This window comes from Anguilla rostrata, chromosome 1 (genome assembly GCF_018555375.3).
Source record: "Anguilla rostrata isolate EN2019 chromosome 1, ASM1855537v3, whole genome shotgun sequence".
In the NCBI taxonomy this organism is placed as follows: Eukaryota; Metazoa; Chordata; class Actinopteri; order Anguilliformes; family Anguillidae; genus Anguilla; species Anguilla rostrata.
In genome coordinates, this window is record NC_057933.1 from 47,677,740 (window position 1) to 47,695,273 (window position 17,534).

Below are 17,534 nucleotides of genomic sequence, written 5' to 3' on the forward strand. Positions count from 1 at the left end.
ATTCATTTAAAAACCTATTGAATTCATCCATCCTGCACACAGTCACATTATTATTTTCCATTTCAAGCATAAATTTAGTCAAGCTGACATTATTGCTAGTATGTCATCATTATTCTATGCATCTCTAAACAGATATCTCTAATATAACGTTTTAGGGTGTGGGATTGTAGTTGTGAAATTGTATTCATAACCAGATAACTAGAGGTTCTATTTCCATGAAGGGCACTGCTATCTGCTATATTGTTAACTTGGATAAGGATGAATAAATGTCAGACAAATATATAATGATGCCAAGGAGCAGTTTGTTTTGGTCCTGCAACTGTCCATGGCATTCTTTTGTATATGATTACCTGTCTACAGTTCAAGCTCCTACCCAAGAAATATATTTTACATTTCATATATGCACTCAGTATGTATGCCATTATTTCTGTGCAGACAAATTTCTTGTCCATGGGACCTTTTATACACACACACACACACACACACACACAAGTGACTTTATAACTCAAGTTCGGTTCAGAAATTCACAGGTTCACATAAAATACTGTAAACAATATCACAAAAGCTTTAAATATTCATCACCTGTTACCATTAAACATAAATTTTATTGTCTTGCATAGAAAATGTCTCTCTTTTTAATCAAAATTGTTATATTTTCAGTGTTTTCTTTTTTGAAAACAAAATAGTAAAATGTCCTTCAAGAAACAAAGTTCTCAAAAACAAAATATACATAGTACTGTACCTTGTAATGGCGTGGACAAAAAAATTGTTCAAATATACTAATTAATTACAGACAAATGTGCAATAAAATACATAGACTGGCGTCCAGTCATATCAATCTTGCTTATAATAACTCTCACATGTCCTGAGAATCCTTGATTGCATTTAAAAAGTCTTGGCTGTAGTAAATAAATATGAGATATTCATGTCTAAAAATAAAATACTGAGATAATGTAATCAAACTTTGCAACGAATGATACAATAATGATATTGTAGGCAAGAATGCAGATCAGATTTAATATGAAATTGCAAATATTATATATTAACGCATATATATTTCGAACTTTTACGCAAAGGAACACATTTTGATTCGTTCAGCCATGATTATTTGCTCAGTATTATTCTGCATACTTCTGAATATATCGAAACCCAAACGCAACGACAGCAAATAATCGAAATGTCCGACAGACGCTTTAACAGACTCTCAGGATGCATTCGCCAGCAGCTAAACGAAATACTTGTTCTCTGTATAGTTCTGTGAGTACTTCATAATGTACCGCTTGGACACAACGTATCTCCTGCCGAGTCCGTGGGATCGCGACAAGACACAGTCCACGTACATTTCCCAGAAAAGTTGAGCCAGGTCGAGAAAGAGATCGTTGTGCTTTTGGTGCAGCGACAGCTTCAGGTAGATCATTAAGTCCCACAGACCGCTAACCGTGCCGGCCACCCGCAGCTTCTTCATCTCGATAAGAGCAAGCGATGAAGAGTCCCAGCACTGCGGGTCGATCTCTCCAAGCCCCACCGGTACTTTGCTCATTGCACCAGAGTCCTTTAAAGCGCTCGGCAAAGCTGTCGCGGCCGAGAGCGTTAGCAAGCAGAGCAGCTGGGAAAACCACCCGCCACTTAAGGTTTTCATAATGACGGTGGCCTGGGACGCCTGTAGCCTATGGGGTCAGTAGGGGAAAGACACGCTTTCAAAAATAAATAAATAAATAAATAAATATTTTAAAAGGGAGCTAACAGTAAAGGCTTCATAAAAGGCCAAGGAGCGTCATTTGAACATTTAAAAAAAAGAAAATGTATTTTACCATGCTCACTTATAAATAAATCTATGCCTTCACATAACCTTGTGTGTAGTTATTTTAACCGAACTGGACACACGTCGTGTAGTAAATTCAATACTAAACCATTCATACAACTAATTTCTCTCTCTCTCACACACACACACACACACCAAAATTATTTGTAGTACTATATTTTAGCTTTGTACTTATGCAATGTCAATAAATGCAGTCATGTATTTAAATAGATTTGTCAAAAATGCACACTTTCACTTACAATATGACGTCCTCTCCAAATTTTGCTGTCACTGAAAGATGATCCAGAAACAATGAAGTATGCAAATTCAGCTACCCTTCACAGCTGGACGAAACACAGTTGGGGAAAGTATGAGTTGCTGTTTCATGCCTGTGTTATTTTATAGTGGTGACCGCCCACAAGCCTAGCGTCATTGTATTAGTACTATGAGCAACAAGCACATTACCGCGAGCAAGTAATGTGACATCGTCCTCAGACCGACAGTGTCTGGGTTAAGCAGAACAAATGCAAAGCTGAGTAGCATAAGACAAACACGAAGCTGTGAAAACCGCCAACGCATACAGAACTGTCCAGAACGATAAACTTCATTGATTTGGAATCACGTGTAGGTGAGAAACGGTTCCACATAGGTCAGTGATATTCAGCTTAAACATAAAGCTAATTGTAGACTCTTCCAATGCAACTTTCAGCTAAATGGACTTCATCCAAGGAATGCTGTGCACATGAAATACCAGTGATGGAATTTTGGAGTTTTACATTTGTTACCTTTACAACACACAATATATCCACAGATAGCCTATTGTAGTCTTTGACACAAAGTTACAATCTCGCCCACACCGCAATATGAATTAGATTAGGTTTGGTGGTTAGCATTCGCGAATCGCTACGGAGCTCATAAATTATTATATGTATCACTGATATAATTGGCCGATACATGATTGCCACATGTTTTATCCAATGAGTGCTCGAATTGAAGAGACTTTTCACATTTCCTGTTTCACTCGGCTGAATGTGAACATGCTGTCGTGATGGGTGAGGGGCGTTTACGTGCGACAGCTGGATATTAGTAGCTATATTTCAGCTCAGAAATTAAACAAAATGTATTGTCAGCAGTAGGGTAATATTTCATTAAGCGTATTATTTTACACTATTTCTTTGGGCAGCAGGTACAACATGGTTTGGACCAGCAGAATCTGTTTCAGGAAGGTTTGTAAAGAGCCGTGTGTTTTGCTTGCTAGCTAAGTTAACCTAGCATTCTAAGGCAAGGCACAATTGCCATGCCATCCGAGTGTCAGTCGCGCTTCACACGTTGTGATTTGGTTGTAACCCTAGACTGTAGAAAAATGTAGCCTAATGTATGGTAACTGTAAAACCTTAGGTCACTTTCTAGAACGCAACTAGCGTTATAAGTATATTTTTCTAGTTAAAGCGTGTTAGCTGTAACGTAGTCTTATCGCTCAGCGAACGTTGGATGACTTGCAAACGATTGATGATTTTGAAACGGGATCTCCGCATAGTCAACAAGTTTGGATAGAGAGACAGACGGGTGCAGTACAGTCCTAGGTAATGCTAGCTGATGATGAACTTGTACCCAATGGATATCTATCTGAGATTAATTGCTAAGATAAGGGAAGAACATAGATATTATTAATGATGGCCAGCTGTTGCCTCGTGTTCGTAGTTAACTTTCGATAATTCACTGCACTCATGATCAGGTGAAACGAAATGGAAGTTTAGTGAACAGATTTAATGACCACCTGTTTTGCGAACACGCTTCACGATCTGATAGAGAACGAGTTATAATTAAGAAGAAAACTGATCAAACAAATACGTTTGCCTAATGAACACGGTACATTTTGCACGGTACAACCAGCTGTGTTACTTATAGATTGATCTCTATGTGAAAGTAGCATTGTGTATTAGGGTATATAGCTTGTTATTTAATAGATAATTATCAAATTATTTACATTTTTATTTTAACCTAATTCCATAAAGTCAGACGTGTATCAAATATGCGTCTGAAATACTTCACCTCCATGCTAGTAAAATTGGAAAACTCCTGCTGGTCCATAAGAATATCCGATGATCATATTACTAACCAAAAACACTCAATACACGCACACGAGAATATTGGACAAAACACGTTTATATAAAAAAATGTTTGTAATTTGCAGGAATGTGCTTCTGTTTAAAGTGTTAAAGAAAAAGGTCTGGTACAAACATGTTAAACATTTCTCTGGCCAGCTAGTAGATTGCATCACCAGCATGTGGATAACAAATAGCCGATAACAATAAACACGGTATCCCCTTTGGTAAATTATGTTGTATCGTTCTTGCCATTTGATCTGACCTAACCTGTAACACGAAATCCTGTTTAGGCATTCAGTTAGTACCTGTTGCAAAATAAAGAACAAATCTTATCAAAGTTTAAGGAAGACATTTGTGGTGGTGCGTTACAAATAGATTACATTGTTGAAATAAGGTATGACTGTTTCAATTACCTTATCTGTTCTTTTGCCATTTGCTGTGAGTCTGGTGGAAAGTTGAATTAATTTAACTAACTACCCACCACATGCTGTTAAGGTCATTATTAGTAGGCTGCACTGCAGTGTTATAACAGGCTTTTGTATATTCCCATTTACTTTCTGTTTAGTTTAATACCTTCCTCCCTCGTAAAGAAGTAAACTCCGCAATAGATTTTTTTCTCTACATATTCAGTATAAAGGAATTCCTCTTGTCATGTTCGGGGTGGGAGGGTTATATGTTCACCCTTAAGGTGATTATCTTTGACCAGCAGCATTTATTTTTCATCAAGGTGAGCTGTTGGTGTGATACCTTGACAGTATTAACACAAAATGTATTAATGTGTTATACTCAATCCTGATGTGCTGTGTGTTTGCTTTGTCAGTATGGCAACTTCGTGGACAACCTCCGTCTTTATGTGAGAGGTGGCAGCGGAGGGATGGGACTGCCTCGCCTGGGTGGCCAGGGGGGGAAGGGAGGGAGCATTTGGGTGACAGCCAAAGATGGTCTCACCCTGAAGAAAATCAAGGACAAGTACCCTCACAGACGTTTTGTTGCTGGAACCGGAGCTAATAGCAGGTATGTCGTGATTTTTATATTTCCTTCGGTTTGACTGCCGTTTCCGTGACCGCGGGTAGCCCAGGTTTGCAGGGTGTTTGGCTGATTAATTTGATTGTCGTAAATTGCAGTTCACGCCAGAAAAGGCTTAGTTAACTCTCGTCTTTGGGCTCCCGGTGACTCACCAGCGTGTGTGCGGGAGTGCATCGTTAATTCACTACGATCGTAAAAGCTTAGAGACACGCTGTGGAAGAGAGGCGTGCTGCATCTCGCATAAAAATGTGGCTCGTGTCATTCCTGTGGCGATTTGATTACACAGTCACAGCCCTTGTACCCCCAGACAGTGACGTTACCCAGAAATGAGCACTGACCGGTCAATGAGGGTTTGTCAGTGATTGGAATAATTTGACCGTTTCCCCAAAGTCATTGACTTCTTTGTGCTGCTCTGACACCTGGATGGCCAAACATGCTGTATTCTGCTGTAAATTCTGAATATAGCTAGTGGCACATCATTTATTCTACTGTCTTTGTATGATACAGTGTGATGTTTTGTATCAATGTATGTGTGATACTTTTAGATTCTGCAAGAAACTCAAAAAGCTTTGACATTCTTCTGATTGATGTGCTTTATATACCCTTTATTTGTTTGTCGACAGGCTTCACGTATCCTTCAACAAACATAATGGGTTTATGACTACTCACTTTAAACTTTATAATAGCCTCTGAGCATGTCTAACTTATCTAGAGAATGTATTGCAAACATTCATCTAATTAGTTGTGGTGCTTTCTTTGAAACCGTAGTATAGTAAGTATTTTATTCTTTTCTGACATTCAAAGATTGCTGGGAAGTGTGCTTGTGTATGTAGTCCAATGTCAAGTGTTTGTCAATTTATCGTTTTTATCGTGACAATGAAGAATGATGTTACAAAGAAATTTATGAAAATGTCTTGTAAGTACGAAAGTGGATCTCAGAAAAGAGAAAACGCACCTCAATCGTGGAAAAACATCTGACCACTAAATTAAGGATATCAATAACCTGCAGATCCACACCATTCTTGATTAAACCATTTTCATATGAACCTCTCTGTGTGCCTGGGGGCATTGTCATGCTGAAACCAACTGTTGGGCAAGAATAGAATCATCTAGAATGTGATTGTATGCTGTATCATTAAGATTTGCCTTCACAGGAACTAAAGGGGCTTAGCCCAAACAATGAAAAACAGCCCCAGATCTAGAAGTGTCCAGATACTTTTGGTCATATAGTGTCGCTCACCAATAAAATGCGAGTGACGCAAGAGGCAGTACTTCTCCTGACTTCAGGCTTCGTGACTGGGACTCTTTTCACCCACATTCAAAACACATTAGAGAAAAATATCTACCGCAGTGTGAAAGCGCATAACAATATTTGTTTAGATTGCTGTTAAATTCAAATGAAAAGGCAACGTAATCAACACGGCTCAGAGAATTTAACATCTCTTCCTGCGACACTTAAATTGGCTATTATAAAATAGTACAGACGTAGCCTAAGGATATGGTCGTTTTGTGTATTAATAATGAGATGTTTTGACGCAGTTAAAAAAACTTCATAACATAAACCCACTAAGTTATGATTTCAACCAACAGGGCATAGGCAAAGAAAATGGAGCAGTGGTAAACATCTTGCCTAGGCACTTGAAATAGATCCAGTCGGAAAAAGAGGGCACGCCCACAAAAATGTCATACACTCTTCAGGTACAAAGCCCAAGGAGAGCATTTGAAGTGGTCAGTTATATGTCTTTCAATTAGGACAAAATCTAGTAATGTATTAAAAACATTCAGTGTTTCATACTGGTCTGACATTTATTTGTGGTGGTAGTCTTTGCACAAACATGGTCCAATACATATTAAAATGAATGAATTAAATTCATTTAAAAAAACAGTCTACAGGCACCTTTAACATTAATTTATTAGTTACCTACCACCTCCCCTCCATCATATCTACTGACTAAAAGCACAAAAAATTAGTGGTTTAACTTAAGTTCAACGTCTGTCTTTCGAACTACAACTGTCTAAAGAGAAAAAAATAAAAATCTTTCTGATGAGTGACAATGACAACTTTGCTGCGTGTTGACATTATTATGTTATGAATGTGGTGCATCGCAAACAACGCACCACAGTTGCTGATTTCTTTAGTAAAAAAAGTAAGAGTAATTTCACAATACGCAGAAAAGCTGAAGGCTTTACCTGGTCCGAAGTTGTCGGCTTTTGCAATTGTGGAGCGAGGAGGGGGGGATGGAACAGCTAAATCATTAACCTCCTCACTAAGCGCATATAATTTTTTTCGCTTAGAATTTGACGTATTTTTTTAAAGTTCATCGAAATCGGCATTTGTTCGGTAGGAGCAGGGATGTGCCGCTCCAGTGCCGCAGTGTGGGCTGTCTCCAGTCAGACGTGAACTTTGAGAGCAGATGAACTTTCTCCATTTGACTGGTGGCTTTTTTTTTTTACTTAATCGGTGCCTCAGCGGTGCTCCCAGGCTCCCATGGTACCCAGAGATACGGCTGTGCCTGAAGAAGCCTCTGGCAGACCCAGGCCGCTCCCATGACTCACTGAACAGGAGGGCTGATAAGCTAAATGACAGACCCCAGAGACAAAGAATATTTAACCTTCGGTGGAAGGGATTTGGTGCTCCGTGTTCGGTGTTTAATTAGAATGGCATTTGGTTGCCTGCTTCGTCTATATACTTATTTATCCTTTATGGTACCAGGGGAGCCCCATTGAGAGCTCCATTTCTTTTTCAAGGGAGCCCTGGCCAAGAGACACTACTAGCAGTCAGTTTACACATAGACCGCCATACAGAAAGGAAACCGTTGATTATACATTATACTATTCAAGTAAAACAATTACAAATGTCGGTTTTTAAGGTCTGTAGTTTATGTGAAGGGAAAATAATACACAAATGCTTTAGGGGGGAGGGTATAGAAAGATGAAAGATGGAAAAAGGTTGTGTTCATTATTTCCCAAGGTCTCCCAATTAGGCTATGTGGAGACTGTTAACATTATTGTTTTGGTGTATTTTTTAGGTGAGTTTCCCTGTCATTACTGCTTACCAGGGTTTATTTCATTTGGTTGGATTTTTAGTTCCAGCAGTTGAAAGAGGCAGGCTTTCAGACGCTTATTTCCCTAAAATCTAAGCGTCTGTTAATCAAAGCCTGCCCCTTTGTTTTTGCAAATAATGGCTTAACAAACTGCCTTATAATTCTGCAGTGGAGTCTGTTATTGTCTCCACCATGGTGAGATGTTATTTTGTTGGAAATAAATGAGCCTGAGGTGGGCGGGGTTTCCTTTTCAGTGTCCATGCCCTGAAGGGGGAGAACGGAGAGGATGTAGAAATCTTGGCTCCCGTCGGGATCGTCGTCACCACAGATGAAGGGGCGGTCATAGGTAAGTTTCTGGCTTGCTACTCACAGCAGAGCTGCTGCCATTTCAGGGACCAAACCTGGGTGTCAGACATAGGCTTGGGACATTTTACGATTTTCTCTACACAATGACACAATGGTTTGTCCTTGCGATTACTCAAGTACCCAGAAGTCTTTAAAGTTTTCACAGGAACATGACCATTGCAGAAATTAAAAATTGGAAGATGGAGAAATGATGTGTACTTTTAGTTGTCACCAAACATTGCTTAGGTTTATGAGGGAACCCTCTTTTGCATTGAAATATGTGTCTCATAGGGGAGTTGAATGCAGAGGGGGAGAAAGTCCTGGTGGCGAAGGGGGGCATTGGCGGCGCCCACTACTCCGGTTTCCTCCCCAGCAAAGGCAAGGCTCGCCAAATCCGCCTGGACCTGAAGCTCATTGCAGACGTGGGCCTTGTGGGGTGAGCAAACCCTCTTCATTCTACTACCAGGGTGGGAAGAGCCATCAAGTTCTCGGTAACCAATAAGATCATCCGCCAGACCACTCAAAGAACTTAAAATGTACATTTAAGGTTGACACAGTGTAGTTTAGATCCTTTTCTATCTCAAGAAAGTTTGACTTCTTCTGTTTAAAGCTCACTTTTTTCATCAGTGATTAAAAAAAAAAAAAAAAAAACTATTGCTTAAGCTACTTCCAGGACCATACCCTGTTCAGCTGACCCATTAGCCTGTAAACTGATGTTCATATCTCTGAGACTGTACTATATATGACAGTTCCCACCCCTTTGCTTGCTATAACAGTGGTTCTGTTTCTTCACAGGTTTCCAAACGCTGGTAAATCCTCATTGCTAAGCACACTTTCCCATGCAAAACCACAGATAGCGAATTACCCATGTAAGTGTCTACAATATACTTTATTATTCACTAGTGCTATGTATTTACTATATAGTGTTCAGAGCAGTGTTGAATATTAAATTATATTTGCTTAGCACAAAGCACTGTTATAAGACTTTATAAGGCTGTTATAAATGTTATTTTCTTCCCAGTTGTCTTATCTGATTATCAGATATAGCCTATAGGCAAAGATGGGTTGGTTTTGAACAGACTTTTGCCTTTAACATATTTTGCTTGGCTACACATGCTAACACTGATGTGAGATCAAACCAGTGAAGTGAAACCTCAAATTTTCATACATTTTTACAGTCACAACCCTGAGACCTGAGATTGGCAAAATCATGTATGATGACTACAGGCAGGTAAGACTGCTTACCTTTGGTTTTTTTCTATTTATCGGTCATCAGGACAACAACCGGACTCTTTTAAACAGGTAGCAAGCTGTGCGTCTATTTCAGGCTTGTAGAATTTTGAGCTTTAAATACATCAGTGATATTATTTTATTTAATATTAATCTTGGGAATTATGATCGTCCTGGTACTGGCCCTGACCCTGTCATTCCTCTGCTAGCCCATCAGACTGGTTGATTAGTCTAGTGGAAGCAGGGTAGAGGGTAGGGGAAAAGTAGTTGATTCTATTTGTTCCTTTCTTAGGTGTCGGTGGCTGACTTACCTGGCCTAATTGAGGGTGCTCACATGAACAAGGGCATGGGACACAAATTCCTCAAACATGTGGAGAGAACCAAGCAGTTGATGTTTGTGGTGAGTTCCCTGGAACATATATATGTGTATATGTATGTATAATTATGACTGTATTTAAATGGTAAGTCCCAGTGTGGACCACTCCTGCTGGTCTCCTCCTTTTCCTCTTGTTTTCTAAGGTCGATATCTGCGGTTTTCAGCTATCAAGCAAAACACCGTTCAGATCAGCTTTTGAGACTGTACAGCTTTTAACCAAGGTAACGTATGCAGAAAATCCACATGATGTCTTTAGTTGCATTCAAAGCTAAAAATCACAAAAAGAAGTCTGTGCATCCCACCTACAAAAATAACTAAAAGTGACATTTCTATCATTTATGTACTGTGTTCTTAAGGAGCTGGAGCTATATAAGGAAGAGCTACTCTCTAAGCCTGCCCTCCTGGTTGTGAATAAAATGGATCTTCCAGAAGCTGAGATGCTTCTTCAGGAGCTTCTTGATCAACTTCAAAACCAAGATGGTAATTCACAAAATGTCCCCTATTCTGTTTCCAGGGATTGGAATAGTGTCTTTTTTTAACCTTACTGTATCTTCTGTAGTTAGTATGTGGACACCTGACGTCCAACATATCATCCAAAATAATGGGAATTAATATTTGTCCACTCTTTTTCTGCTATAACAACCTCCACTCTTCTGGGAAGGCTTTATACTACATGTTGGAGCATTGCTGTAGGCATTTTCTTCCATTCAGTCAGAAGAGCATTAGTGAGGTCGGGTACTGATTGGGCGATTTGGTTTTCCAATTGATCCCAAAGGTGTTGCATGGGGTTGGGCTGAGTGCAGGCCAGTGAAGTTCTTCCACACTGTTCTCAACAAAACCAAGGCCAAGGGGTGTCCACATACTGTTGGTCATATAGTACATGTGCTTGGTGTCTAAATGTAAGCAGGCAAGCATACCACCTAGAGGCAGTTTCCTGTTAGTGCACTAGCCTCCTATTAGTAAAACCTGAACTGGCTGAAACCACTATACATTGAAATACCATACACACGCACCAGGTGCAAGGCTCTGTTGCCTTCACATGGACTCTTGTCTCTCGTTTCAAGATTATAAGAGTTTGCTGCCCGAGGACCTGGTCCCGAAGAGCGGCCTGGGCTTCAGGCACGTGGTCCCGATCTCCGCGGCGACGGGGCTGGGAGTGGAAGAGCTGAAGGCGTGCATCCGCGGGTCGCTGGACGAGCAGGCCGCCGCGCAGACGGAGGAGGAGCGCACGCGGCGGGTCCAGGAGCTGCGAGGGGCGCGTCCTCCCCCGACCGGCCGCCCCCTCCGCCCGAGGCCGCCCGCGTGAACCTGCTCTTCAGCGACGCGAACGCCCGCCATCCAGCCCACAACTGCGGGAGCAATGCTAAACTGGCTCATATGTGACAGGGCCTTTCAGACGAGACCTTACTCTGAGGGTCCTTACTGCCATTGTTAAAGATACCATGTGACTTGTGGAAGAGATCAGGGCGGGTCTCCTGCACATCATGGGGAAATTCCCAACCTGCTGCACCGCTCTCAGTTTGGCCATCTAATTACTCCCCGATTTAACTGACTCGACCTGAGCTGTGTTCTGCTGCAACATGGCTGCCGTGAGTTATCCAGGTGGATGCCACACATTGGGTGTGGTGGAGGTGAGTTTTCTCCCTTCACTGCAATCATGGGACATTAAATAAATGCAGTCCCTTATTATCATTGTCGGTCATAGCAGTGGTCTATTGCCTACAGAAATGAAGCTTCCTAACAGTGCAGTTAAATTGAAGATGAGCTGGTAACTCCTTAGGCTGTGGTGTTTAGGCCTTTACACTCTTGACCCAGGGGAAAACTAGCCCACACACCCCACAACAGACTGCTGCTGGATTGGTCCAGACAGCCATGAAAATGGTTAAATTACATGTGGGGCTTTAAAGATGTGCACTGAATAAAGGAAAATTAATCCTGAGAGAACACCTTTGGGGCAGTTGTTTGCCAATATCAATTAATGATGGGGGTGAGCAGTTGTGAATCGGACTTGAGTGTATGAATTGGCTTGTAAATGCTCCTCCTCCCTTTGCATTGCTTTGTTAACATAAAGAGCGTGTACACTGGCATTTTGATGAAAGTTTTATTTTATATTAAATATATTACAATACTGAATGATATTGTAAGAAAAAAAATATGGGCATTGATTTTTTGCATTGTCAGTCTATGTACAGCATACAGGGAAAAAGAAAAGAATGAAGTATATAGATTTATATATCAGGAGCTGGCGATGCGGGTCAGCAGACATTAACAGGTTAAAAACACAGTGTCCTGATGCCTCTAGTTGAGCAGGCTTGTGGAATTCTGGACTGAATTGCGTGAAATACATTCAAAAGAGATGGGACCAGTCCTCTTGCCTCGGCTGGGATGAAGCGTTTCCTCAGGGCAGTCATTCAACGTCATCGGCCCGGTTTACAGATACAGACAGCAACAGTAACGCGGCAACAGTATCCCTGCAGGGATCATCCGAAGAGAGAACAGAGCGCCGGCAATGAGGCAGTAACAAAGTTTGGAAGATTTCAGAACGCCTCAACAGACAGGACAAGATGGTATTCCACGCTATTCCTATTGGTCCAGAGGGCCCGCGTGACTCTGCTGGACCAATCATAAAAAGACTGTACGTGTGCCTCCGAGTTGGAACGCAAGCTACTCCTCGACACAAAAGAAAATGCTCTCGGCCTGTTCTTGATACCGCCTCAGCATTTGTGCAAATCTTAAGTATGTTAAAGAACGATTGGGCGTAGAAAAACAAGGCAAAACATGCACAGTATAATCTATTGCTTGAAACGACTCGGCCACGACTGCTGCTTCTTTCTCCCTTTTTCTTGCCCATTCAGAAGCCGACACCTGGCATGACTGCACACCAACTTTATCTGTAAATCATAAAGATGTGGCAAATGAGCGGGAAAGTGTTCTGACAAAGGTGATCCAGTAGATGGAATCGCAGAGACCCCACAGTGATTTTGTTATTCCACAAAAGCTGTATGCTAGCATGCTCGCAGAACTTTCTCAGTTCTAGCCCACACGCTTTCCGTATACTTGTCAATTTGCATAAAACGATGAGTGCGTACCTCTGATGGAGATATGGCTGTGTAGTACTATTAAAGAGAGAGAAAAAAACCTGGGAGAGTTGTAATTGGTACGGTAAGTAAAAGAAAGAAAAAAAAAAACACTAATACTCATAGTAATATGAATCCAATATTGTAGTGATCTTAATATTGAGTACAATACTATTGCATACAGTAGTAAGTTCGTTATCAGTGCCCACGTTAAAACAAAAGCATATTCAGTAAATAACAGACAGCAGGCCTAATACATGGATGGAAAGTATCTACACATGACAGTAAGATTAATGTCTCCAGGAACATTTAAATAAAACTCCAGGTGAACGTTAAGTATTCTGATCGCAATTCTGTCCTACATTTATGTTTTTTGTTGTCCACAAGATCCAGTTTCTAAATTGGGCAGAGGACGGACAAGTCTGTTTTGGCCTGGTGTAGTTGGATCTTGGGGAAGGAGCGGTCAACTTTCTCAATGGCTTGGGCATGCAAAATTATATAAATTTGAATGAACAAAAATTGAATCTTTAAGAAATTTGACTTCCAATGCAACTCTGTGAATTCCTGTGCTGGACACATCAACTCAAGTACAGTCCACAACACAAACTTTAAAGAACGACAAAAAAGAAACGGATTGTGACACTTCACGGTGTACTCGTCGGCAATTAAAAAAAACATGTACAGCAATCGTTTTAAAAAACATTTTACAGGACAAATATATATAAATCAAAAATGCTTGTATGAAATGTTGCTTTTATCAAAATATTTCTGTGAAAGCTTCATGCCTCATCAGTTATTTTGAGGAACTGTACAGGTTTTTCACATTTCACCCCCCATCCCACCACCCACCCCCCCCACCCCCACCCCCCATTGTGAACTTTACATTCAGGTGGATCTGTGGCTTCAGATGTTCCAATCATCAGAGTGAATGTCAAAAATTGAAGGTGTCAGCTGGAGCCTACACCCTTGGTCCAGGAGCCTGGTCCACTGGCTAATGGGGGGTAACAGGACTACTTTACATCATTCTTATCAAACATTTCACAAGGGTAAATTATCCCCTTAAAATGGCAATTTTTAAATAAAAATTCAAAAACGTTTGGAAAAAAAAATCTCTATTTCTAGTCAAAAATCAAAATGGTCCATACTGTACAATAGTTCTCAGACTCTGTATTGGGGACCCCTGTGCATGCTGGTTTTCGGTCCTACCACAATTGAAATCCACAATTGCAGGATTTTAACACGTTCAGTTTATTAATTATGCTTTTCATGTTTTTTTTTTTTTGGATTTTGATGGATTATTCACCTTCCTAAGCAAAGTATTCACATTGTGTGGAACTATAAATGCAATTACATGAAAAGGGGTAAAAAAAGAAAAGAAATTAAACTGGTGAATCATTAGGCTCCTCATTGATGGATGTGTGGACACTTGGCCACTAAAACGAACTATCTGATAGATAATTAATTTAAAGACAAAGCAAATAAGCCAAACCTACATTGTGTTAATAAGACTACAGAAAAATTATGAAAGAAACGTGTTCAACAAGCAAGATATTGGCTGTAACAAAAACCAGCACACCGAGTTTGAGAACCATCGGTCTACAATCACAATTCAGTCAGAGGTAACTGTCATAAGGAAGTCTTCTGAAATAATTCACTGAGTTGCCAACTCTGCCTGTGGCTTCTTCTGTGTTTATATCTGCTTGCTCAAGCAAATGAACTTTAGTGTTACTATACTTAATTTCCAATGTGAATTAATAATTTCCTCGCTGTTACATTTCCCTTTCCTGCATATCTGCCTTGCATACTCAAAAGGTTGGCAAACACCAGTAGGTATCAGAATTCAGGGAAGAACTTCCTAGAACTTCCTGTCGAGGCTTCTTTGATGTCGTTCAGAAATGAATTTTAGAAGCACTAGCATGTGGTTCTGGCTGCACGGACAGTTCACAGTTAACATTGTGGAAATAAACTTTTTTTTTTAAGGTAGCAGGTGTATACTACCAAAGAAAAAGACTTTCCTTACTGAACTGTTTCATCTGAGTGAGCTGATCAATAATACTATGACAGGGGGAGGCAGTAAAGACAAACATCGTCAACTTTCTCCATTCTAAGAGGTCTTATAAGAAACACTACATCTTGACTGTGGTTTTGACCTATACATATTTACAAACCCACTCCAAAAAAACCCAGACGAGAACACGACTGGAATGCGAGCATGATTCACAGCAAGCTATGATGTGAATGGTATCGCTGATCCTCAAGAAGCCTAAATAGAAATCAAATTTTAAGGGCCTACATAATCGCCGTCTTCCACATGCTGTCCCCTACTGTGTTCGCTTTAAAACACTACAAGGAATCAATAAACAGAGGGTTTTTTTTCACATGCATACAGTGTTTTATTTCTACAGTGATCGCGTGCTTCAAAATGTTAAATAATCCTGCTTTATAGTGACCTGTTCGAATTGCATCGGATAGAGCACCAATCGAAGAGATCGTTCACACTGGACATGGGTGGGCCTGGAGGGAGGGGGGTGGGGCATCAGAGGGCAAGGGGCGGGAGCTGAGAGGAGAGGAGGAAGTGGCAGGCTTTTGTTCAGGAAGTTCCTATCTTGAGCGCTGTTGCCGCTGTGATTATTTTGCTATTTTCCCCCCTTCTGCACAACGGCCATGTTTCCTAAGCGCAGGACGAGCTCACAGACGGTGTGGTCTGGTGGTGAAATTGTACTCCTTGATGCCCAGGGTGAGTCAGCCAGCACAGCAGCGCCCCCTGGTGAGTGGCTTGGTCGGGGAGGTCCTCACATACACACCCTCTCCTTTACTTTAGTTTTCCTGTTTTGTTTCCTTGTGTTTTTCATTCATATAAAAGCAGACGAAAATGTAGTTCTTAAGTAGTTTTGCTGAGTAAATAGGGGCTTTATATTGATGTTTCCCATAGCTGTGGACCAAGAGAGAATGTTTCACTGTGAGGAGCCGCTATTAAAGTTAAGCAAAAAATAATATGAACAAATGTGTATATCATAAGATCATCATCAGTAAGCACACAATGAAAGTGATCAAGCTTACATTTGTGAAGGGAATATATGTCCTTATTTGGGGTCTCTCCAGTAAGGAGACACGTGGTATACTTACCCTAGCGCTTTGCCGATTGGCTTTCCTCTCCTCGTCAGGAAGTGGGGGCATCGGATAAGGATATCTCCGACTGGAAGCGATGGATCCAGTGGAGGAGGTGGGCGACTTGGCCGGCGACAGCGTCCTGGAGGAAGGGAACAAGGAGAAACGCGTCGTGCAAGGAGTCCAAAACCACATACCGAACCACACAGACGACCGAACCAGACACACCCTCAGCACAGCACTGGTCTGGATCGTCACCTTACCGTACCAGGGTGATGGTCACCATTTCCAGAAGCTTCCATCCACTGCCACTATCACCTGACCCCCCCCCCCCCCACCTCCCCATCCACAAATTCCAACTCCAGACACAAGGCATTCTTGATTTTCAGAACCTCCCGGGGCTGTCAGTACTTTGCAGTGCATGTTGTACTCAACTCAATGTCTCCTCCCCGTTGCCCCATTTCTACAAGTTGCATCAGTCACAGCGGCTGACTGCTGCCGGTGCTGGACACGTGGTGAAAATGAGGTGACGCTGAGCAGACCAGGCTGGTGAGCACAGATACTTGGGGGGGGGGGGGGGTTCAGTGACACAGAGGCAGAACCATGACATCACATGGCAAGCAGTGGACAATGACAGCGTAAGACGGCAAGGTACACCATACTGAAGTAATGCACATGCAGAGAGAAAATGAGGCAGGTTCACAAAGAAATGAGGACGTAATACTAAATAATAATGCCACAAAAGTGATTAGTTACATGTTAAAAGAGAGCATGAGGATGTATTGCGAAGGCCCCTCCAAGGTGTTAGTAACCCATAGAGATGGCTACAAGTCTACATTCTGCTCATTGGAGCCTGTCCAGTCTCCTCACAAGGGTGTAATACTTCTTCCAAATTTCATTTAAACATTCCATGTGCAGCACTTAGACTTTCACCTGTTTAATACTCAATGGGTTATGAACCTACATTTGATTGAAAACACTATAATACACTGTAGTTACACTATAGATGCAAGGTACTCTTATGAGCTCTGTGAGGAAAATGATTTTAGCTTCAGTATCTAATATAATACTCGCCCCAACTTCTGGTTGTCATGTTCTGACAAAAGGCACAGGTCCAATAAAGTGCATCAAATCAGTGTTTTTTGAAACTTTATTTGAATAGATTGCTGACAACTGCAGCATCCACCCTGACTGACAGGGCACTGCTTGTTTCCTTCTTCTGGGGTACTTCCTTTGCTGAAACTGCACACCATGTATGCATTCCAACCGTTTGGATGAACTGTCACATGTAAGAACACATATTCAGAGGGACTAATAAAATTAATATGCGAAATAGAATGCAGGACCTGCGTATCCAGACCCTCAATTTTTAGTGTGTTCTTCTTCATGTGGAACTATGAGTACAAGCAATGATCGGCG

General features: G+C 41.2%; 2 protein-coding genes across 10 annotated transcripts in view; one reads left to right on the plus strand and one right to left on the minus strand.

The window, feature by feature from the left end:
- The first annotated feature begins 2,291 nt into the window (after positions 1–2,291).
- Positions 2,292–12,017, plus strand: gtpbp10 (GTP-binding protein 10 (putative)). 4 transcript variants are annotated; one of them, XM_064339195.1, is made up of 10 exons: positions 2,292–2,429; positions 4,730–4,923; positions 8,234–8,325; positions 8,616–8,760; positions 9,120–9,193; positions 9,503–9,555; positions 9,847–9,954; positions 10,074–10,151; positions 10,287–10,410; positions 10,995–12,017. In XM_064339195.1, exons 2-10 carry the CDS (start codon positions 4,784–4,786, stop codon positions 11,234–11,236), a joined length of 1,056 nt encoding a protein of 351 aa, XP_064195265.1. In that variant the 5' UTR covers positions 2,292–2,429; positions 4,730–4,783; the 3' UTR covers positions 11,237–12,017. The 4 variants fall into 4 exon arrangements, with proteins under 4 accessions (XP_064195265.1, XP_064195257.1, XP_064195272.1 ...); XM_064339187.1 differs by lacking the exon at positions 2,292–2,429 and adding an exon at positions 2,819–3,027; XM_064339202.1 differs by lacking the exon at positions 2,292–2,429 and adding an exon at positions 3,126–3,384.
- The window catches only part of adam22 (ADAM metallopeptidase domain 22), an 80,025-nt gene continuing 74,508 nt past the window's right edge, over positions 12,018–17,534 (minus strand). For all 6 annotated transcript variants that reach the window (XM_064339165.1, XM_064339138.1, XM_064339122.1 and 3 more), the window contains 2 exons: positions 16,134–16,257; positions 12,018–15,939 (listed from right to left, as the gene is read on the minus strand). In XM_064339165.1, the coding sequence (XP_064195235.1) occupies positions 15,919–15,939; positions 16,134–16,257 (145 nt within the window). In that variant the 3' untranslated portion in view covers positions 12,018–15,918. The remainder of the gene's footprint in view (positions 15,940–16,133; positions 16,258–17,534) is intronic.